This window comes from Drosophila subobscura, chromosome U, assembly GCF_008121235.1.
Source record: "Drosophila subobscura isolate 14011-0131.10 chromosome U, UCBerk_Dsub_1.0, whole genome shotgun sequence".
In the NCBI taxonomy this organism is placed as follows: Eukaryota; Metazoa; Arthropoda; class Insecta; order Diptera; family Drosophilidae; genus Drosophila; species Drosophila subobscura.
The window spans coordinates 5,386,172-5,409,397 of NC_048534.1; the positions used below are offsets into that span (position 1 = coordinate 5,386,172).

Genomic DNA, 23,226 nt, shown 5'->3' on the forward strand with positions numbered 1-23,226 from the left:
AACATTTCCAGTGATTTTAAGTGATTTTTGTCCTTCCTGTTTTGGTGATTTTCATGTACTTTCTTTTAAAGATCTACTCAGAATATTCCCTACTTTATGCAATTGACTAGCTTATTTTAGCAAAATGCACTCCTATTTACGTTACATTCCCATTCGAATTGTATGTGCCAGTGCATGAGCATGAGAATGTGAGTGTACACAGTGCTTATCGGTGCTTATCAGTGCATAAACGTGAGCTTAATGCTTAGCTTATTATAACTATAGTAACTAGAGAGACCGACAGACAGACAGAGAGAGAGAGAGAGACAGAGAGCGAGTGATGGGATTAAAGTTAGTTTGCGAGAGCGAGTGAGAGAGACGTACACTAAGGTGCTTAACAATAAGTACATTTAATTTACGGTGCTTAGCCAAAACAAAATGGAGTGGAATCCACTTCCGTCTGGTGTTGAAGTAGTTCTTAAAACACAAAAATTGAATAGGTACTTTATAAAGAAAATTGTTTTGTTTTGTTTCGTTTCGTTCTTTGAACAAGCAGGTTAACAGCTAAACAAGCAGTTTAATGTAAGTGTTAAAACCTTGTCTGCGTGTGTGAAAGTGTTTAGTGGTGCTCAAGGGCTAATGAAGATTTAAAAAGTTAATAGTATTTGTTGATGGAGTGCAACAAAAGAAGGAAAGAAAATAAATTATTCAGGTACTTATTGGTTCCTTTGGTTTGGGATTGAGAGCACTTTCAGCAGAGATTTTAATAGTTTTTTATTGAAACTTAACAGATGAGTATGAAATCCGACAAGGTCTAAAATTCATTTGTATTTACATATATGGGAGATCTAATCTATCTGCAAATCTATTTCGATTTAATAAATAAATGCCCCATCGGAGGCAAGTAATACACGTAATTTCAAGAGATTTAAAAACATTTTTCTAGCATCAAGGCTGCTCTGAAATAAAGACATAAAATTCAATGCAGCGCCAGGAAATTCCCAGAATTAATCAATGTCCAGCTCTGGTTTCAAACATCAATCAAAAATAGTATCTTTGCATTTGTAAAAAACTATCTCTCAAAAGGTAAACATTTCCCAATATTTGAAATATATCAAAGAACAGTCAGGACTGTGGACAATGGAAATATGCTTCGACAAAGCACAGCAGGACACAGGACAGCAGGTCCGCTGGACCTGTAAAGCTTTGCTACCACTTTCCAAACAGACAACCCCTCCAAATTGAAAGTGCAGTAGGAGGAGCGGATCGGTGGTGCATAAAATGGCAAAAATAAAGCCAAATGCAAATAGTATGGAAATGTGTTAACTGTGCAAACATGCAGGTGATGGCAAATAAAACTTAATAAAATCGGTCAACATAAAATATATACATACACATTAAAAAATTAAACATATATGCGAAGGTAAAAATCGGTTAATTTTGTGCAGAAATCAATTTAAGGATTTGTCGACGTCGCCACCGCTTGCTCTGCTGTGCATCGGTGTATTTGCATAGCAATAAAAATCAAGCAAAAAACGCAAAAATCCATTAAAAAACGTGCTTCATGGACTTTGGGGTGGTCTTTGCTGCAGCAGCCAGTATCAGCAGCACCAGCAGAGGCAGTTGCATCACGTGGCGACAAAAGTGCAAAAATGGTGTGCCAAAAACCAAATAGATAGGGGGTTCAAAAATGATATGGCACACGGACGACACACACATACAGCCAGCCATCGTGCTTTTGTAAACGTTATTAAATATGTACATATGCAGAATATTACACATGTGGATGTAAATGTGAATAGATGGTGATGGTACGTGTACGTGTTCGACAAAAATAAAAATCATAAATAAATAGAGCGAACACATTTTGCACTATTTGTTGAGGGCAAATACTCGTATAATGAAATGATGAAAAATTTAAGCGCATTTTTAGCACCCTCGAGGGTTATAATTATGTGATTATACACAGCGCGCCTGTTTAGGCCCGAGTTTACTTTTATAATTGCATAAATTAATGAAATATTGAATACAAATAGACTAAAATCAAATTTGTGTATTTGTTCAGAGTGCTGTATGTGAGGTGCTTACAAAAATTCAAATTAAAATGCCAAGAATACAAAAACAAATTGTAGATTACATACGAGTTCATGGCGTTGGTTTATTTTGGTGCTATACAAATTACCACAAACAGTTTGATGCATTCCATTATAGTCAAAAATAATTATTTATAAAGGTTTGTATTTGGGTTTTGGTTGTGTATTATTCAAAGATTTTTTCTTGCAATTTCTTGCATTTTTCGAGACGATTGCCAGTCAAGAAATAAATATAACAAAAATAGTTCGATCTTTGCTTGCATATATAGTACACAATATATATATATAGGAGTTCTTCTAAAAAGTTTTGTTTGCTTTATAGAGAGAGAGATACATACATATATAGTGAGAGAGAGAGTGAGTGCAAAAAAGTAGTCAAAAATTGCGCCAAAAAATATGCAATTTCATTTTGTGCCAATGATTATTAAATTTTGTATACGTTTTTCATTTTTTCTTTTTTGGGTTTGTTCAACAAAATCAAAGTAAGGGAAAATAACATGTAAGAGAGGTAATAAAAATGAATAAAGAAATTATTGGTGGGTAAGGTTGAATAAATAATTCGATCTCTAGACATTCTAAAATTCATCATCCATGGATCCCTAGTGATCCGAAAAGTACAATGTGGAGATTTATGAAGTATGCTGTGAACATTAACTAGGATTCTCTTTTGAAACAAAATGCTGCTAGTATTAACAGAAGGCTATAGGGATGAATCTTTGAGTCTGAATTGAATGGATATTCTGCTTTAAAAGATCATAAATTACAAAATATAAAAAAAATTATTTTCAAATACAAACAAATTTTGAATTAAAAAAAAATCTTGTAGCTGTTTTCAAAAATTGATCAACAGCTATTATGGATTATATGGTTTTAAACACAAGAACAAAAACGTTCAATTTTGGTAGACAAAAAATATATATATAGTTTATATATATAGATGTATTGCTATATATATTGGTTAACGATCTCCATAGTGCTTAGCTGCTCCTGTGGTGGAATGCTCTCTCGATATCAAAATTCAAAAATTGTACAAAATTCGATTAGTCTTGAGGTTGAATATTAATTATGATAAGTATGTATGGGGTATGACCGATAGAAACATAAAATTAAAACTAAATTTAAAAGTGGAGTGGATAAAACCATAACTTGTAAATTAATCTTAAGAAGAAAACATAGAACGAATAAATGGATAACGTAAAAGATAAATCGATTTAGGTAAGACTTACGCCATAGGTAAGATTGTCATGGGCATACATACCATCCTCTTGTGTTCGCAATATGATCGGATGGGAGCGTGGGCCATCGCCGACGGAGGTGCCGGCCAGCACCCAGATCTTGTACTCGGTCCAGCGTTTCAGTTCGTCGAGCACGATGCTGGTCATATTGAGGGTCAATGTGGTGGCCTCGTCATCTTCGCGGCCCACCTCCACGAAGAACACCTTATAGTATATGATCCGACCGTTTGAACGCTCAACGGGGGGCGGCAGCCAGCTAAGGGCGATCGTCGTCGAGCTGCTGGCTAGGGCGGTGATATTACGGGGCGGTGCACCTGGTACTAATTACATAGATGGGAGGAACGGAACGTATTTTGTGTGTGCATTTTGATTTGGATATCATTTGGTTGGATTGATGTTGGTGGATGTTGGTTGGTTGGTTGGTTGAATGTTGATGGTTCATTGTTCATTGTTGATTTTTGTTGTTGCATAGCCAAAGAACAACACACACATTTTTTTGGTTTGGTTATGAGCATTTAGTTCAGCAATTAGCGGTAGGAAACACAAAATAGACAAAATGTCAAAACCAAAAATCGAATCGGGGGGTGTAACATGAAACGAAAAGGCCATAAAAGCAAATGAATAATATAATCAAACTGAATAATATTATGGTTTAGAGATAGGCATTGAATATATAGATAGAAATATCATCAAATCAAAATCAAATATCAAGACATAGATATATCCAATGGTTTATGCAAATAAATGTTGACTCCTTTTTTTGTTTTGTTCCTTTTTGTGCATATTTTTTGGTAACGACTTTTTTGAGCTGAAAAATGTATTTCGAACTACGAGAGAGAGAGAAGCGGGAATCCATAGGCATGCTTAGCTTATAACAAAAAGAGGAGCATTATAAATTGGTTTAAAAAAAGGTCTACATCTATAACACACAACATTCACATACATACATTATATACAGTACTTTAGAGGGGTAGAAACATTAATTTGCATAAACCATGTGGGTTGAAGGGGGACAGGGACGACATCAAATGAAAAGTTTCTACATCTAAGAGTAAGAGTACATTCAAAAGTTTTCAAGGATAAGGTATTATAACTAATTGAAACCACAACGAAAAACTTGAGAGTGCTAACAATAAAAAGTCATTAGGCAACTATCAATTCTGGCTAGAGCATGCCAAAACTCAAACTCAAACTACGACTGAAAATAACTTGAAGATTTGTTTGTGCATTCGCTTGGGATTAAAAGCAATTTATGTTTCAATTATGCGCAAAATGCAGTACGTGCAAATATGAAAACCAAAAGTGATATTGATGCCACACTGCCACAAGAAAATATTCGTCCTGCGGCAGACAGACAAGCAGACAAACAGACAGACAGTTGTCTTCGCTCCATCGCTCTATTAAAATATCATTCAAAATCAATTTTCTAGACACAGAGAGAGAGAGAAAGAGAGAGTTTCATTGGAGGAATTTGCTGGTTTTGGTTTCTGTGGTCTACTATCCAGTGCTTCTGGAGGCAGTGCAGAGAGTGCAGTGTGCAGGAGGTGTGCAATGTGCATTAGGAATTTTGCCACTTAAATAGTGGTCTAAAGATGGAAAATTGAGTTGGCATAATTTACATGATTTAACACTTAAAGGTAGCTATGATAAATGGGTACCATAATCGAGCCATGCTAAATAACACACACAAATCCAAATATGCATTCCATAATTGTTTGGTTTTCCATTCCATTCAGTTCAGTTTAGTTCATATTTTTACATTACATTACATTTTCATGCAATTTGCTTTGGACTTGTAAGTGAAAAGGTGTTTTGGTATATCGTTGTGGTTGTTGTTTATGGGGCAAATCTGTTGTGGCTTCTCTATCCTGTGGTGTGCTGTGGTGTGAACTCGTGTGATGTTGGCTTTTGTTAAATGAGTTTTCTGGTTTTCTAATTGGATTAGACCAACAGATCGCAGAGTAATAAGTAAGACATTCTATAGAGCAACATAATCAATTAATTAATCTTTGCTATTAACTAGAATAATGCGAACAAATACATTGGAATTTAACAGCTTTAAAAAAACATTCTTTGATTTATAGCAAAAAGGAGTTCTTTAAGTTGGAAATGCGAGTTCAATGTACATCTCTGACTAGTTCTACTTAGTTTCATATTCTCTATGGAATTTCTCTTTTAGAAGAAGTTAAAGCGCAAGAACAGATATTTATTCTTGACAATCAATAAATAGAGATGATTAAATGAATTTGCTTTTTCTTGAAATTCTTTAAGAATGCTTTGGACATTCTCTACTTTCCACAATTCCTGATTCTCTATAAAAAATCTCCCAAAAACCCCGCGATCTGTTCTTAATTCCATCTAGGATTTCACTTAGGAATTCACTTGGAACTTTTGTTTACCTAATTGGTTCTCTGTGAATGTGTTCTGCTATATGTAAATAGTTTCTTAAGTATGTATGTATGTATGTAGTTATGTGCTAAATATATATAGTCTATGTAGAGTTCCATGTTTTGTGTATAAATTGAACTAGAAAACTAATACACAACTTAAGCTTAAATCTAACTTGCATTGAAACAATCATAACAATCACAAATCCTACAATATATATATATATATTTATATATGGTTATATTTATAGGTTGTATATATACGACTATACATTAAATATATATGAATGGGCAAGTGCATAACTCACTTCACACTCAACCCGAATCATTCATATTCACGTTCATTCATACAGAGTTTACCTTTATCCACGTAAGCAGAGAATACTCAAGAATATATATATTCAGATTCACACAAACACTCAAACAGACATTTTGGAAGGGCGGGGATTTGTAGGGATTTTTGGTAACTGAACTGCATCTAGTAGATAGGTATATAAGTCATATGTTTTATGTATATAGTATATATATATCATATAGGTATATATGTATATCGTATATGTAGTAAGTATTTATGGAAATATGTTTGGCATGTTTTGTACTTAAACTTATAGAGAGAAATTGTACGACTACGACGGTAATTTTTTTTGTTTGTTTCCTAACTTATGGAAATAAGATATGGAAAATCAGAGGGATCGGCTGAGGCTACACTTACCATATTGCTTGGTGCGCACTGGTATGGGCGGTGTGGTGGCCCCCTCGCCCCGTTGTGATCGTGCCGCCAGCCAGATGTAGTACAGGGTGTCAGGATACAGACCATCCAGCGTATACGATTCAGAGTTCGAAATGCGCCTAAAAAGAGAGGAGGGAATGCTTCAGATTATAATTTAAACATATGGAAATTAAGACTCACTTGTGATGTGCCTGATTGGCGTATGTGTCATTCCAGTAGAGCTCGTAGTGCACAATATTCTCGCTGGAATGCGTAGGCTTTGACCATTGCAGAGTGACTGCGGTCTCGCCGATATCGGTGGCCCGGAAATTGCTCGGTTGCGATGGCACACCTTTTGTAGGCAGACGGTTGACACACACAACATCATGGGGCGTTTGGGTTTTTGCAGGTATTTGGTAATAATGAAACGGAAATTACGGAAATTAAATAAAATACAAACAAATCAATATGCGGCAATGTGATATTTGTATGCTGATGATGATGCTGATTTCTGGCACACAGATTGATGGAATGACAGACAGCCCATGCTCGGTAGCTACGCTGGCTGCAGCTTTTTGTTTTGGTTTTGCATTGAAAATTGATTGAGAGATGTGTCCGCCAGATGAAGCCCCTTCTCTCCACGGAATATTATCAATTTCCAAAATTTATTTTTTCACCACAGTGGAGAGTGGGATGGCGGAAGTGTCTTTGATGGCATCAATTTAAGGCTTTAAAAACATTGTATGTACATTTAAATGGTTTTGTTATTTGCTTAGATTCCTTCGAGAGATGTCTGACCCAAATGGCATCAGACATTTGCCCTGCCAAGAAAACAGTTCAAAGTTGCGAAAAGCCTCTCAAGTTGTTTACTTATTGCCAATGTTAAGCAGGCCACAGCCAGACACACAGATAGAAACAGAAACAGAAACAGGACATGTAAAGACAGTAAGTCAGTGCTAAAGACCACGCCCCAGATTAAGCCTATACTTACAGGCAGACATGCAGATTTATGCCCAGAGAGCAGACAGAAAATGCAATTGCCTTCAAGTTAATGAATATTCCCGTAGATCGTAATCAAGTGTGTGTACGCACAGTCAGAGAGTGTCAGGAGAGTGGAAGCGGGAGAGTTAAATATTTCATTGAACAGACACACGTTTGTGCTTGACATTTTGCATTATAATTAAATAATTGGTGTGATCTATGTGGGTGCTGGTTGGTGCCCCCCGATTCAGTTGGAGCAATTAAATTGCGAAATGTGTGTCGTTCCATTCAAAATGCATTTGCCACCCATCTTCAAATGGTCTATGTTCCTCCGTGCTACGTATGTGCTATGTCATGTGCCTAATTGAAGCTGATTGCCCAATCAATTTGGCTTAACTTGGGGGCTCTACTCTTCCCTACTCTTCGCTTACCTTGCTGGGCCTTCACCTGTACTGGTGTGGACATGGGACCGGCACCCATTGAGGTATAGGCCTGCACACGAACCGTATAGATGGCATGGGGTGTCAGCTCCGATACTGTTGTCAGCTCGCTATTGTCGACCATTTGTGAGTTCCAAGAGGCTTCCGGCTGGTTCGAATTCGTTGTGTAGTATACCTTATAGCCCTGTGAGAGAAAGAGGGTTGGATTGGATTTAGAGAGTTTGCTGTGTAAAATGTAAATTCATTTGCACAAATTCAAATTCAAATCCGAAATTCACCTTTCATTAACTGATAAACCAGAAAATGATATATGACCGAGTTGGTCATAGATTTGTGAACTTTATAATAGCTACTCTCCGCAGTCTGCATTCAGCAGCAGCAAGCAGTCAGCCAGAGACCAAAACAATTGCCGTCGTCTCGTGTGCGTGGAAAGGTGATTCGGATTTGCATTCAAGGATTGTCGTGGAAGTGGGGCGCCTGTGGTAAGGTGATTCGTTTGGAGAGAGAGAATTGCTTCGGTTTGTACGGTGAAAAGGTACTTCGGATTTGTGGGTTTGGAAAGGTGCTTCGTATTTTGCATTCAAGGGGGGTTCGGGGCTAGTCGTTCTTTTCTCCGCCTCCCAACACACACACAGAACATGGCCAACGGCATTTTGCCAATTTCCCTTTGGCTAGCCCTCTCCATCCGTCCCATCAGACGACTCTGACGTGACAAAGTGCGTCGCTTGGCCCTCAGGACCTCACAGCTACAGGACACGGGGCACAGGATCCATCCAGCAGGCAAATGCAGATTCCGATTCAGGCCCCGCAGTCGCAGTCGCAGTCGCAGTCGCAGTCGGTTGGATCTTATCGTTTAATATGCGCACTTGATGCCTGGTACTTACGGTCACTTGTCCATTGGGCGTCTCCGGGGGTTCCCAGGTAATAACCATCGTAGACGAGCTCAGCGTCCGCACTTGAACATTACGTGGTGCACTTTCCATTTCTGAAAATGCATAGAGAGAATATGCTAGAATATTAGCATGCCAATGACAAATAAATGGGCCCCAAAAAACCCACTTAAGCCATTCGCCTTTGGTAACCAAAAATTTGAATAGGAAATTTGTGGCGAAATTTATTTCGAGTCTGAATGAAAAGTCATTTAAAATAGACGAGAGAGAGAGAGGATGGTACTGCCTGACAGGAAACAGTTAAATCACTCAGAGAGTACTCTTGAGGCAGGATATTAAGAAGGTTAAGGGCCATTAGAGTTTTCAATTGATTTCTTTGACTATTTTAAATAATAATTTCCGTGGTTTGAGGATTTAGAAACAACTAAGATCCTTTCCTATATCACGTATTAAATATATTTATTTGGTTTTAGATCTTTTAGAAACTTTAAACCATAAATGTTTAAATTTAATAACCATTTGCCTGGTCAACTTTTACAAACTTCAGGCTTAATGAATATTTAACCCATAGAATTATGCTCTTAAAATGATTTTCCGTTTAGTTTTTAACCTCTTTCCGCAATCAAAATGATTGCTTAACCATAATTTCATCTCAATATCCAATATTAAATATGTTTTAAATATGGTTTTATGCTGACCATAATTTCGCTTTGCTGCAAATTCATAAATATGCAATTCTGTTAAATGATTTTAAGCGTTTTCTGGGGCAAATCGAACACACACCACACGCACAAACAGCCGCACGTAGACCATTATCAAACACACAAAAAGTAGGAGAAAATAAGTGGGACAGCAGCGGCTATGTCGAACTTGGGGCTGAGGGGATTCACTCACACACACACACACACAAATGTTTCGTGCTGTGCAAACAATTCCCATCCATCACAATTTGTTGTTTTACGTGTGGGGGTGGGGGTGGGGAGTGGGTGTTGGTGCTTCCATTTCGTATTGCAATTTGAAATTGGAAGAAACAACGTTAGAATTGTGCGGGTGCGAAACATACATTTCTGGCCCCCTCCCCCCTACGAATATTGTGGAAATTGTTATGGCGCGTCGAAGCCTGGCGGCCATTATAGTGCGAATTTTGCATTTATAAACTGATTTTTGTTGTCTCCCACACACACGTACGCACACACACACAAAACAATGATTTATCCAGCTAAACCCCCTCTCCTCTGGCACTGTCTATAATTTTGTGCAATGAATTTGCACGGGCATCAAATTTGCCGGACAACTGCATTCCCAGCCGGAGTCCGGGTCGGAGCCCGCAATCAGAAGCCTCGGCCGCATTGCCAGAAGCTGCTTTTGCTTTTGCATCTGCTTTCCCCTATTTAGTCCATTCTGCAACACACACATGAATGCTAATTAGTGGAAGATATCTATCACCCCATTTCTGCGTTCAACTGCCATGTACACTTGAAACAAATAAGAATAAATATTTAGAGTGCGAGAGAGGCTTACCCCTTTAACTGCTTTTAAAGGAGTGGAAGTACTGTCTATAACATCACTAGAACGTCTGGAACTAATGATCGTCCAATGGTATGTGCATTTATGTAGTTTATGTCGAATGCCCAATCAATTTCTGCTCCACGTGAAAGCGATAAACGTTTGAAAAATTATGGAAACATCATCGAAAATCATCAGTAAATAATAAATATGTCTGCTCTGCCAAGAATCGCTACCAACGGGTTTGTAAATCTCCATTTTAGTTGCCATTTTCAATCACATTTATAGATCTACCTATTTATGACTGAAAAGTGCTGCCAACTGCATTCTGGAATATGATTTTCCTGCAGTGCATGCGGTGCACGAGAGTGCTCATATACTATTTTTATACGTATTCGTATATGCGTTTTCCCTCAATTGGTTAATGGGCAATCAATAAATTCCAATTTCTCACAATTTCTGCTGCAATATCTACAAGCGCTGCAGCAGTTTTATCCACAATTTATATCGCAGTCATCTCATCTGTTACACAAGTGCTACTACCCCAGGATGTGCCTGTGCACTGCCTCCTTCTGCTTCTTGTGGGGTGTACGTCTGTGTGGGTTTCTTTGGTCCATTGCCTGGTTATAGCCAAGATTTGCATGCAGCTCACATACACACACACAGGCACACACAGACATTGAGGCTAACAATTTTTGCTTGCTTGGGCTTCCTCTTAGTCTGCGTTTGTATACAAGTGGGTGAAGGGTAAGAGAGTAGTGGAGAGTGGAGTGCGGAGAGAGCATCACGTAAGCTGCATTTAAGGGCATATACATTACATACGGATACGCTCCATTAATATGTATCCCTTGCATGCCTGCGCACACGCCTACTCCTTATAGTAGAAGTACATGGCACTAAATTCTTGCCACCCAACCACCCTCCGTCCACCATGCCTCCAGCATCCTCCTCTCTGCAGAGAATCATAGATGCGATACGAGTCTGGAGGAGCATGTGCAGCCCATATAACCGATTACATGACGAAAGGATCTGTTAAAGGCTTGCCCTAGGTCGACCTGCTCCTGCTCCCGCACTCTCCTTCGACACTTTAAAGGTAAATTTTGATTACGGCGCTCAAGTGCTGCTCTGCAGCTGTCTTGAAATACGAATATTTGTCCTTCCTACCATCCGAAGGGAGGTTGTCGCATGTCCTTACGATGAGTGGAGCAGTGTAAGGTGATGCCCTGGATAATTGTTAGGTTTCCAAAGTGCAGGTCTCCTCCTCACTGTCACATATCTCTCATCTACACATTCCAGGGGGGCTGGGGTCGAGCAAATATTGTGATTCAGGGCAAGACTTTTGTCTTTTATATTTGATTATTTTGTATGGTAATGGCTGAAGTATAACGAAGCTACAAATTTGTCCTAGAACTAAGCAAAAGGAGTGGTGAAATCTTTTGCAAGAAAGTGCTTAAATGTCTATAAATATTTGCAACGTTTTGATATCTATTTTTGTGTATGTAAATCTAATAAAGAACTCGACAATTGGATTGCCTGACAATTAGTTGCACGTTTTCGGAGAGCGTTTCAATTGAAAAGGGGTAAGAAAAAGCGACGCCAGTCAGGGGAAAAAATTCTGTGCTCTGAGCACGACCTCTTTGTCAGATTTATGCTTAATAACTAATTAACTAAAACTAACTAAAACTTATATGAAACACCTAAAGTGTCCTAATATTCAATTCAAAGATACATTCTACGAATATTCTCTGACTAAAAAGTAGTTAAACAACACTTAAAAAACACTTCGGATATTGCACCGTCCTCCTTTGAGTCTCATGTGCTTCATTCGCATCATCAGCTGCTGGCCCTAACAATACTTCTCCATTCAGTTAATGTGCTTTTCCACTTTGGTAGTGTACGGTTACAGAGCCATAAACAAAGCTGCAGGATTATCCACCACCACCCACACTTGGGTCTTGGCTGCTGTCTCAGCTGCTACCTAAACCAAATGACACGTGTTAAGCATTGCGTCTGACCTGTGGATGATGCTACACTCCTTCGCATCCGAATCTCAATCCGACGACTGTCTGCATGTAGTCTGTAGCTGCTCTAGCCTGTAGTCCCGTGCATTTGCCCATAAACGTTGCTATCGAAATAATATTTCGGAACGATATTGGGCAAGCGATAAGCATAATTGCATCAATAAAAGTTTTCAACTTTTATACGACATGCTGCTGCCGCTACGCTGCCGCTGCTGCAGAAAAAAAACCTCATCCGTGCAGTGAGTAGGAGTATCAGCCGGAAAGGCATGTCAGACAAGCGGACGCTTACGCGCAATTGGCAGGGCCACGAGGAACAGAACGTTGCCGGCACAAAGAGGGGCATGCAGGAGAACATACCCACACAAAGACTCCAAAGCGCACTCATACGAACGCATAACAATGCAAACTTTATGCGTTGTTTGCGGGGCCACAGGAAAAGGGAACACACAAGAAAGACGGAATAGTTTTGTGGTAGAGAATGCATGGATACCCTGGAATATGCTGGGTAAATGCTTCGAGACTCTATGAAGGCCAGTATTAGTATGCAAGAAAATTCATAGTCATTTGATTTGTATACAAAATAATGCAAAAACATTTAACACTATAGCTTTTTGGACTGGGGTTTGGAATATTCTCGGAATCATGGAAATTGTTCATACAAAAGTACTACCTTTGGGAGCTATGTAATTGATTTATGGATTTAATTTCAGCAATTTTGGTTGAGTTTATATCTACAGAGAGGAGAGCGGAGATTGACGCAATTCTTTCTTTCCGCCACAATTATTATTGTTAGCCTGAGAGCAATTAGAGTTTTTCTAAGTTATCGTATTTCGTTTAAGTCTTCGAATTATATACTTTAATATAGAAAACGAACAGCTCTGTTTAAAATCGTCTTTAAATAAACTTTAAGGGAAATTATTGACATTAATAGATATATACTGAGGGACAGAAAACGCATATAATGCTAATAATTTTACACATTTCTGGGGCATAGAAAAGTGCGAGTGGCAGCTGCCTTTTTCGAGGGTATGAAAAAAGAGTGCAGAAATGGCAGCGACTGGCAGCTGCCTGTCTACACGTTCACGTTCACGTCCCCGTCCACGCCCACTCAGCCCTCCCGCACATACATCAGAGAACATCTGAGTTTACCCGCAGCTGCGTATGCAACGATTTCCAGAGCATTGCATTTACCTTTGATTCTATCTAGCTACTTGTTATTCCGCTTTCTTTTCTTTCTTCTTTTTACTTTCATTTTATGCCCTTTTCATCGTCCTCAACTCCTCTACTCTACCCATTTTGGGTCTCAGGGTATTGAGCACTTTCCGCTGCTCAACAATTGTTATTGAAATTGTTTTGGCCGTTTTTTGGCCAGCCATAAAATTTTGTTTGCCATGAGGATGGATACTTACTTGTGCCACCAAATGAGAAATCGCCTAAAGCCGGTGGAAAGCACACAAAAATACAAAGAGAGAAATAACAAGAGAGAGAAAGAGAGAACATATTCGAAAAGAGTTTAGTACCATTTCGTACAGAGAAAATAAAAATTGCATCTAGAAATTCAAAGTCTAGAAATTCAAAATGAAATTGCTTGAAAATCCTTTTTGTGGCAGCAGCAGCATGGAGAGAAAGACAAAGACAAAGACAAAGACAGTTGGCAGTTAGTTAAATGATCCTTTTGAAGAGGGAGGATGGAATAATCTCTGTGTATTTGATACTTACTTGTCTCACCGGTGGTACAGGTCGCTGGGGCCGAGGGCGGACCCCGTCCAATATTATTCACGGCTATCACATAGAACTCGTACTCCGTATAAGGACTCAAAGCACGCACCACATAATACATGGTGATGATGCCACTGATCTCACTGAAGGCCTGATTCGCATTCTTCGGCTTGTATTGGATGACATAGTATTGCAGATCCTCGGGACCCTTGTATGACCACTCCAGACGCACCGAAGTGGCGGTCACCTCAGAGATTTGCACATCGGTGGGGGCAGTGGGAAGGGCTTTAAATGAATGAAACATTAGTTATATTTCTATCTACACAATATACCTCTACTTACATTGCACCTTAACCACCGACACAGAGTCGATGTTCCCCAGAGTGGAGGCCGCAATGCAAGTGTAATTAGCGCTCTCTTGAATGTTGATCAACTGCAGTACATTACGACCGATTGGCATCTCATTCTCGGGCGTTAGATCCAGCGCACCTTAAGGACAGAGTATTAAAGATTATAATTTCCCATACAAAATTGTTTAGCATTTACCCTTCATCCACTTGACATGCGGCATTGGGGACCCGACAGCAATGCAGGATAGATTCAGATTTGCCCCAAGCATCACCTCACTGATGGCCTCTGGTGGACGCGAGAAAGTGGGCGGCACACGGCGTACTTTCACATACAAATTGGTGGCTTTTGAGTGCTCGGTACCCACAGAATTCTCGGCCACACATTCGTATTTGCCTTGGTCCTCTTCGCGACTGTTTTCGATTTGCAAGAAACCTGGAAAGGAAATATGAGAAGGTATTCGTTAAATGGGTTTATTTAAGCAGAAAGAGATTATCTGGTTGTAAATTGACTTATTAGTAAGGCCCGTCCTAAGAAGCGTTACCTGCTTCAATTTATTTGGGATAAGCCTGAACCAATTGGTTTTCGAAAAGGATATTCTTAACCCTATTTTCTATACCTGTTGCTGAGGGTATTCCTACCTAAACGCCCCTTAAAAACACTCGTTTTTCCCTCACTGAAGGCACTCAGTAACGATCACTCTTCCAGTAAACATCATGTTCATTTTATTCCTCTTATTAACCCTCGCAAGTTGCGTTAAGAGCACCACCTACATAGACACAAACCCGCATATGGAGCCACCCATCTATGATACTCGTCCTTTGAGCGAACAAATGGAAATGATAGACCTACTGGACCTGGGCGATCGTCCGCGACGTCAGGCACAACCGAATCTACACAACTCGGCCTCCAAATTCCTGCTGGAAGTTTACAATGAAATAAACGAGGGACAAGAACCCGAAGAGGTGCTCCATCAGCGGCACAAGCGTTCGCTGGATGATGACATACTGATATCCAAGGAGGACCGTCAAGAGATTGCGAGTTGCAACAGCATTCTGACCTTTTCGAGTCGCGTCAAGCCGGAGGATCATTCGAATGACTTGGATCTGTACATCACATTCAATACGAATGATGTTCCTGTGGACTTGGCACTCGTTCAGGCCATGCTGCGGGTCTACAAACAGGAAAGTCTCGTGGACAGGAGGAACAACTTGACGGTGTCTGTTTACAGGAGACTCGACAATCGTCAGGATTTTTCCTACCAGATACTGGGCTCCGTGAACACCACAACCAGCCACAGAGGCTGGTTGGAGTTCAATCTGACGCCCACCCTGAGGACCTGGCTGCAGGGACGAAGACCCCAGCAGCGCCACGAGCTCCGCTTCTCCATTGGCGACTCTCACCTGAGCACCTTTGCTGCCGGCTTGGTGGCCCCTGCGGCCAGTCGCTCCAGCCTAGAACCCTTTATTGTGGGCTACTTCAATGGTCCCGAACTGCTGGTCAAAATACAGAAACTTCGCTTCAAGCGGGATCTGCAGAAGCGCAGGGCCAATAACCCACCAAAACGCCCTCCACCGCCGCCCATGGACCTGTACAAGCCGCCACAGTCCTGCGAGCGCCTGAATTTCACGGTGGACTTCAAGGAGCTGCAAATGCACAACTGGGTGATTGCACCCAAGAAATTCGAGGCATACTTCTGTGGCGGTGGCTGCAACTTTCCACTGGGCACCAAAATGAATGCCACAAATCATGCCATCGTCCAGACCCTGATGCATCTCAAGCAGCCGCACCTGCCCAAGCCCTGCTGTGTGCCCACTGTCTTGGGTTCCATTACCATACTGAGATATTTGAGTGAGGATATAATTGATCTAACCAAATATCAGAAATCAGTGGCCAAAGAGTGTGGCTGTCATTAGGAATCATATCATTACAATTACTTTAAGTTGAGATAAGTTCAGCTTAAGTTCGGTTTTTATATGTAAATAAATCTTGGAATTGAGTAAAGATTGGAATTTTCTATAAAATCAGTTCTTTCATTAGAGATAATTTCGTGTACTCCAGTAGTTCCTTTACATATTGTCACATATTTTCAAACCTTTTCATTAACCAAATTAACCATTCCCCATTTACATTTTTCCCTCAATACCTTTCACGTGCAGCCCCTTCGCAGGTTACGACCTTTGAGGTCGTACGACGCAAAGGTTTAGGGGCCTAGGTTGGGCGAAGAGTCATAAGATCTAAGATTTATCAATAAATTTGAAAGTCAAATGATGTTTGTTTATCTCCACACATCACTTTAATGGTCGAACCCCCCGCACATTATCCTCATTGCCTCATAAAAATTCTACTCGATTCACCTTGCTTTTCCATTTTCACAGAGCACTTTGAGGGAGCTGCTCCCTTGAGTGGGTGGGTGACCGAAGCAACACATGGAAAATTAACACTTTTTATATGATTTTAAAGACCGTATAAATTTTACGACACTCTCGCACACACCAAAAAGGAAAACCATTGCAATATCTCTTGGAAAAGTAAGACACCAGACACAAGGCAGGCATCTCCTACGCATCTATTAAGTATTGGGGATATTCGCTTTTCCGCTTTTCCGGGATATTACGCCAATGTGAATGACACGCACACGGAGACGTTACGAGAAGGAGCAGCCGGGCCTGGGGAGAGTGGTGTTTCGGGAGCAGCCTTCGAGTGACAGGAGAGGAGAGAGAGAGTGCCATAAACTGCCTTTACTTTTGGCATTATATTTATATGACTAATAAACAATGATATACGGGCAGAAGGCCTCCACATCAAATTTACGCAAACACAATCAACAATCCACTCTCCAGCAGTTAATCTATTCAGAAGCTTTTAAACCAACATTTATGCATACCATTTTTCGTGGCACACAATTTGTTTAATAGCCCGCTGGCATTTTCCGGCTGATTTTTTCCTTGTGTGTATGTGTGTATGTCAAAAGCCATAAAGTTATAACATTTGATGAAGCTTTCTAATTAGTCTATGACTATTAAATCAAATGTTTAAAGCATAAGGAAATAATTAAAAGAAGGGGAACCATAAAAGAATGCAAATATATTTCCATTATTCATATCATTGACTCTCTTTCTCTTCCTGTCAATTTTCTCTGCACAATTTAAGCTTAAAAGCATATTACCCCACTTCATAGAGTAACCAAATGATTTGTTTTACTTGACTTTCATTTAGTACATGCCATAATTTATTTAGCAAAATTTTCTCCCAAATCCTCAAAATATACGAGGTTCGAATTTTTAATGAAATAAGAGTGAATTTTCCACACTCTCTCTCTGTCTATCGGTGTGTTTGTGTGTGTGTTGAAAATTAATCTTGTTGAGTTTGATATTCAATTTACCTTCTCATACAATTAATCAGGAACCTCAATTTTGTATTCGCATGCAAATATTTATGAGTGTGTGAGAGCACATACACGAGTATGTTCAAATTTAAAATCTGCATGAACTTTGACAATTAATTTGTGGAAAAAAATGTAGAACATATACATACATACATATATACATATGTATGTACATTTTCATATCGTTTAATTATTTATTTCTGACATTCTGTGTGCCCGTAGGCCTGATCTGGCTTAAGTACAGAGCTTAAATTGCAGATTTTTGTTTGGGTTTCACCTGATTTGTGGATAGTTTTCCATCATTAAAGAAAGCAGATTGAATGGAAATCTCTTAGAGTGGAGATATAGAACAAATTTAAATAATTGTATCTCTAAAGCCGCAAATATCCATCACAAAGTGTCCCAACTCCACACCCCAAAATCATTATAATAATTTAAATATATTTACAATATTATCAACATGCAATCAGGGATAAATATTCTCTAATTTTGAATCCTTGTCTGTTCAAATTCGGACAATTCAAAACATCAAATACGATTAAATGCCTAATAAAATATTCATGAAATTGGAAACATTTCCACCCAATAATATTGCATTATTGGAACGGGAAATAGCTGCTGATACATATGTATAAAAGTGTCAAGTAAATGACTCTACTAAATGTTGCCGAATGAGCAAAAAAATATATAGATATAAATGCAATAAATTGTATGTGTGTATATGTACATATAAATAAGCCATGACAATAACCTGATACAACAATAGACCCTGGCTACAGTTGAGTGAATCATTTTAATGACTCGTGTTGTTGCAGAGTAGCCAATAAAACATATAAAAAGCAGTGGCTGCTGCCACCAGAGGGATAACATAGAAGATACGCTGTGGGTGAGGGGCCGAAAGGGGACGAGTTTTCCTGTGGAAACAGAAGAATTTGTTTTAAATAAATTCCACTTCGAAACTATTTGATTGGCTTCTGTTGGTTTATCTATTAGCTTGGAATAGGAATTTCCACAATTAATAAACTAATTTTGTTAAAACTTTTATTGCTTCACAGGTGGAAATGAATAATGAAACTAAAGTTAACCAAATTTCTACCGCTTATTTAACTGAATCAAAACAATGTTATATGGTAAATTATTTGGTTAACGTCAGATAAATCTGTTATTTAATTAAGGAGTTTTTTAACTGAAACTCACTTTTAGTAAATTTCCCTTTTCCAAAAATTCAAGGCCCTACGTCTATGTCATTGGAAATATCAAACGCAAGAAAAAAGTCAACCTAGGCTAAATGTTGCAAAATCGCTTTGCCGCACACCGAGAGCCATCTTTTATTACGAGTATGTCTATTTTTATTTACCTTTGCTTTCCCTTTTTATTAAAAAAAAAGAGATCATAAACGAAAAACAAGAAAAAGCGCACCATGAAAATGATACTCTATGCAGATTGATCGTTTTTATGGAATCCATGAGCACAGGAATGCAGGAATGTGGAAGATAAGCTCCCAATGGCTGGGAGTCACGCCTCTAGCTGACTGCCAATGCGGTTTAGCAGCTCAACGATCTCTTTCCCAGCCACGCCCGGCAACTCTAAGTACAATGGGATTAAAGATGCTTACTTTTCTGCTTCCATCTTTTCTCATAATCATAATACCCTCTGGTAGGGTACATAGCAACAAAACGACTACGAAAAATGATGTATGCTGTAGGTAGATTGCTGCGCGGTTTTTTAGTGCATGGCCATTTGGCTGGCTCTCTGGCTGGCTGGCTGGCTGGCTGGCTGGCTGGCAGTCTGCGGTGGATGTCGTGTTTTTTGTGCGGTGTAAAAGGGAGCGGTTGCTGTACGGGCGGGGGCATACACTTTTATTTCAGAATTTTTTCTGTTGCTGTGTTCCTGTTGCAGGAGCCCACCTCCAACATGCATCAAAGTTGATTGTTGTGAAATTTATTGCATACTATTCGTGGCTATATGACTGAACATTTATTACGCTTGTTGCACTTCCTGTTCCGACATTTTTTATTTTTCCTTTGTTTAGAAATCGCTGAACCATTCAAAAAACTATTAAATGTTGTTGATATTTTTTAACTTTAGCTGAAATCTTTTGTCATTACAAAATATGCATGAAATGTGACTAGGAAAACCAGTAAACAAAATATAGGTACAGCGCAAAGGGAGTAAAATTTTGATTTCAATTTATGAAGGTAAGTTTCATTATAACTCTTGGGCTGCCTTCTGGCAGGAACATTAACATAAGCCACAAACACACACACATAGACGCTGAAGAGAGAGTGGGGGTGGTGGAGTCGCAGGGAGAATCCCGGTGTAGCACTTTGCGTGTGGCCTCACTGTAGCAATAAAAAATTAAGCGTAGCATACATCTGAGGGCACGTCGTCGTCTGTCCTCTTCCTTCATCCTGTAAGTGATTCTACGTGTTTATGTATGTATGTGTGTGTATTTGTCTCAGTCTCTGTGTGCGTGTCCTACTCTTATGAAAATTAAAAATTCTTTCAAGCATCATAAAAAAGCATAGCAACAGCAGCAGCATAAACAAATGGACAACAGGGGAATGACAGGTGCACATTTGTTTGTTTATTTTTTTGGGAAACAGTTGGGAGCAGTAGAAAAATGTGGCATTGAAATGGGTATCCCACTCTCTGGAGGGCACATCAACATAATATTATATTTAAATATGGTATTTGAAAAGAAAGCTTGGGCAGCGACAACATAATATTCAGTTTAAATATCATTAAGAGACATTTTAAGAAACGAAAGATGTCCAAAAATATTTCAAAAATTATTCAAAGCTTCTTTAAGCTATTGAAGCAAAATTCTCTTGTCTAGCAATCTGCAAAAAAAATCATTAAATCCTTTTTCAAATTATATCGAGATAACGCATAACTATTGGCCATGTGGTGTTGCTTTCTGAAGATAATCTTCAGTTCATCATGTTTATCCCAAAGTTAGAGTAATTAATAATCTAATTAGAAGTTTGTTCTTGCAATTCCAATCCCTTAAAATTTCCATTCATCTCGTTTCCATTCCTAGACAAAAGTGAAAGAAACCGCCAAGGCAAGCCCCACATAAGGCCCATTTCTACTGGCACTTTTTCTCTGATCCCCAACAGCTTTTGTGGTGTCGTTAACTGAGGCAAGACAATGGCATGGCTTTGCATGTGTGCGTGTATGTGTAGCATGCCACACAACTGCACTTCCGCTAGCGCAGTCATTTTCATATTTTGCAACTTCCGCTCTCAGCACAAAGGGCAAGAAAAGAGAGAGCGTGAGATAGAGGGAGAGAGAGGGTTGCCCCCATCGCCGTGGCCTCAACTTTCAGCTTCAGAGGTTCGGTTCAGAGTTTCAACTGCTTGGCTGCACGCCCAAATGGGATTATTAATTTAATTATGCTTTAATTTAAGTAGTCGTCGTCGTCGTCGTTGTCGTTGTTACAAAGTGACATTTATGGGGCGATTCGCATCGCCTCTGCCAGCCCAGCCCCTTCCGTGCCACATAAAACTGGGCAAAGTTTCAATTTTGGTAATGCAAGTGACGACGACTTATCGTCAACCAAAAAGAAACTTCAACTGACCCCCAAAATGAGGCGTGCCGCCGCTACCGCTACCGCTCCCGCTCCTGCTCCATCCTTTCCATTACCCTTTTTTCCAAATTGGGTAAAATTCTCGTTCTAGTCATGCACATTTTGGCAATTACTGTCTCATTTTCAACAAAAGTGACTGTCAACTCTTTCGGGGCTACAGAAGGACAGGAGGACACCAGGACAGCAGTACAGACGACGAAGGAATGGAGTGAGATGAGGTGGAGGAGCTCATAATTTAAGCATTAAACTTTTGCTCAGTAAAATGCTTTCAAGTTGAGACCGTGTGCCTTAACTACTGTTTTACGGCTCAAGTAAATAATTGCGTGCAGGGCAACCCCCCTAGACCCTTCCTTCTCACACACCCTCCACTCATTCTTCGGGTTTTCGTTTGGGGGCCCTGCCGCCTGCTTGGTCACGTCAAGTGGCAAGGCGATTGTAATGATGGAGCCCCAGCAATTAAAGAGTTGGAGCCAGAGCTCGCGCAGGTCGTCACAGCTGCTGCCCTTTTTGTGGCAGTGGCAGGAGTCCAGGAGGAGGCTATAGAGTGTGCCTCGAGAACCGAGAGACGGCTAAGAGAAAAGTGTTGCCACGTGTAAGTTTTCGAACAAAAGAAGGCATAAAAATGTCATATAAAAGAAATAAGACCATGTTGCAAGCTCAGCTTCTTTTGCAGCTTTGCAGCTCTGCATGCCCCTCCGCGCTTCATCCTTCCTTCAAACTGGTCTTCGTCGGGGCTGTGCGTTAACCCGCTGAGTTATATGGCCTCTATTTCTTGGCAGGTTTATGTCCTATGAGCCAATCCAACTCAATATTCAGCTAGTTAAAACTTTATTATCCACTTGAGGAAAGTTGTGTTTAATTTAAAGAGTGGCCTGGACTCCTGGACTGGCTTGGCATTTTATTGTGGCACGCGGGGCACTTGGCTGTTGGCTTTTGGGAGTTGAGGCTCACTTAATGGATTGTGTTGGGAGAGCGTTTAAGGAGACATTAATTGTACAGAGATTTTAGACAACAATTAGTGGGGAGATAGTGTACAAAGTGGCAATGAATAAAAGACTGCAAAGGTACAACCTTTAAGGTAGTAAAGGTTTTTGAAAGCACTTTTTTCTTCCTTCTATTCCAATTATTAATACAAATTGAAAACCAAACTACCCATACGATTCTCTCAGAAAGTACTTATGCAGTACTTGGTTCCCCTTGAGCCTAACACACCCCATTAATGCCTTCAATTGCTGTCTTGTCCCCAACGACAGCGCACACGACCTACAGGCTGACACTTCTCTTTCGCCTGAATACAATTTTCTTTGGGCCCATTAAGACAATTGGCTCTGGCGAAACCAATTTCTGATAAGCCTCTTTTGCTTAAAAGCCAAATTATGATATTTTCTACTCCTTTTTTTGCTTCTTTGCTTTTTGCCAATAAGGCGACCCAACCCCGGAGAATGTAATTTCCCCAGACGCGAAACCTTTCTGCGGACCAAAAAGTAAGAAAAAAAAAATAAAACCGGCAAAGGTTTTTTCTTTTTATTCGCTCCTTTATGGCTTTTTATTGAACAAAGCCCCTGAGGGACTATTTGGCGAAATACAAATAAAGGTATAATATACTCAATATTATTGTCGCTGCGGGTCCAAGGTCCAAGGCCTACCCTTTGACTTTGAGACTAAATTAACTACCAAGTGCCATGCGGCATGGGGCATGCGGCAAGCGGAAAATGGCATTGGCAATGGCAATGCCCAGCCACCAAGTAATTTTAAATAAATTATTTAGAAATGTATTTGTGCATTCAAGTGCGACCGTTGTCATTTGCCTTCTGCGGAAGTATCTGTGTTGAGACACGGCAGAGTGGCGGAAAATTGGAAGCACTAAGCAGGGAAAACGTTAATGGAAAATATGAAAAAATTCACTGCCATGTGGGAGCTGCAAGAAATGGCAAGCTT

At 39.8% G+C, this 23,226-nt stretch overlaps 2 protein-coding genes across 9 annotated transcripts in view; one reads left to right on the forward strand and one right to left on the reverse strand.

Annotated features, from left to right (window-relative positions):
- LOC117900258 (tyrosine-protein phosphatase Lar) overlaps window positions 1-23,226 on the reverse strand; it is a 143,450-nt gene that overhangs the window by 9,776 nt on the left and 110,448 nt on the right. For 3 of the 8 annotated variants that reach the window (XM_034810558.1, XM_034810560.1, XM_034810557.1), the window contains 9 exons: window positions 14,507-14,743; window positions 14,303-14,449; window positions 13,970-14,245; window positions 13,651-13,674; window positions 8,709-8,809; window positions 7,816-8,008; window positions 6,605-6,755; window positions 6,407-6,543; window positions 3,331-3,627 (listed from right to left, as the gene is read on the reverse strand). In XM_034810558.1, the coding sequence (XP_034666449.1) occupies window positions 3,331-3,627; window positions 6,407-6,543; window positions 6,605-6,755; window positions 7,816-8,008; window positions 8,709-8,809; window positions 13,651-13,674; window positions 13,970-14,245; window positions 14,303-14,449; window positions 14,507-14,743 (1,563 nt within the window). Of the gene's footprint in view, window positions 1-3,330; window positions 3,628-6,406; window positions 6,544-6,604; window positions 6,756-7,815; window positions 8,009-8,708; window positions 8,810-13,650; window positions 13,675-13,960; window positions 14,246-14,302; window positions 14,450-14,506; window positions 14,744-23,226 lie in introns of all 8 variants that reach the window. The other 5 variants (XM_034810564.1, XM_034810562.1, XM_034810561.1 and 2 more) reach the window with 3 other exon arrangements.
- LOC117900993 (protein screw) lies at window positions 15,025-16,224 on the forward strand. Its single transcript, XM_034811590.1, has one exon. The coding sequence runs from the start codon at window positions 15,025-15,027 to the stop codon at window positions 16,222-16,224; it is 1,200 nt and encodes a 399-aa protein (XP_034667481.1).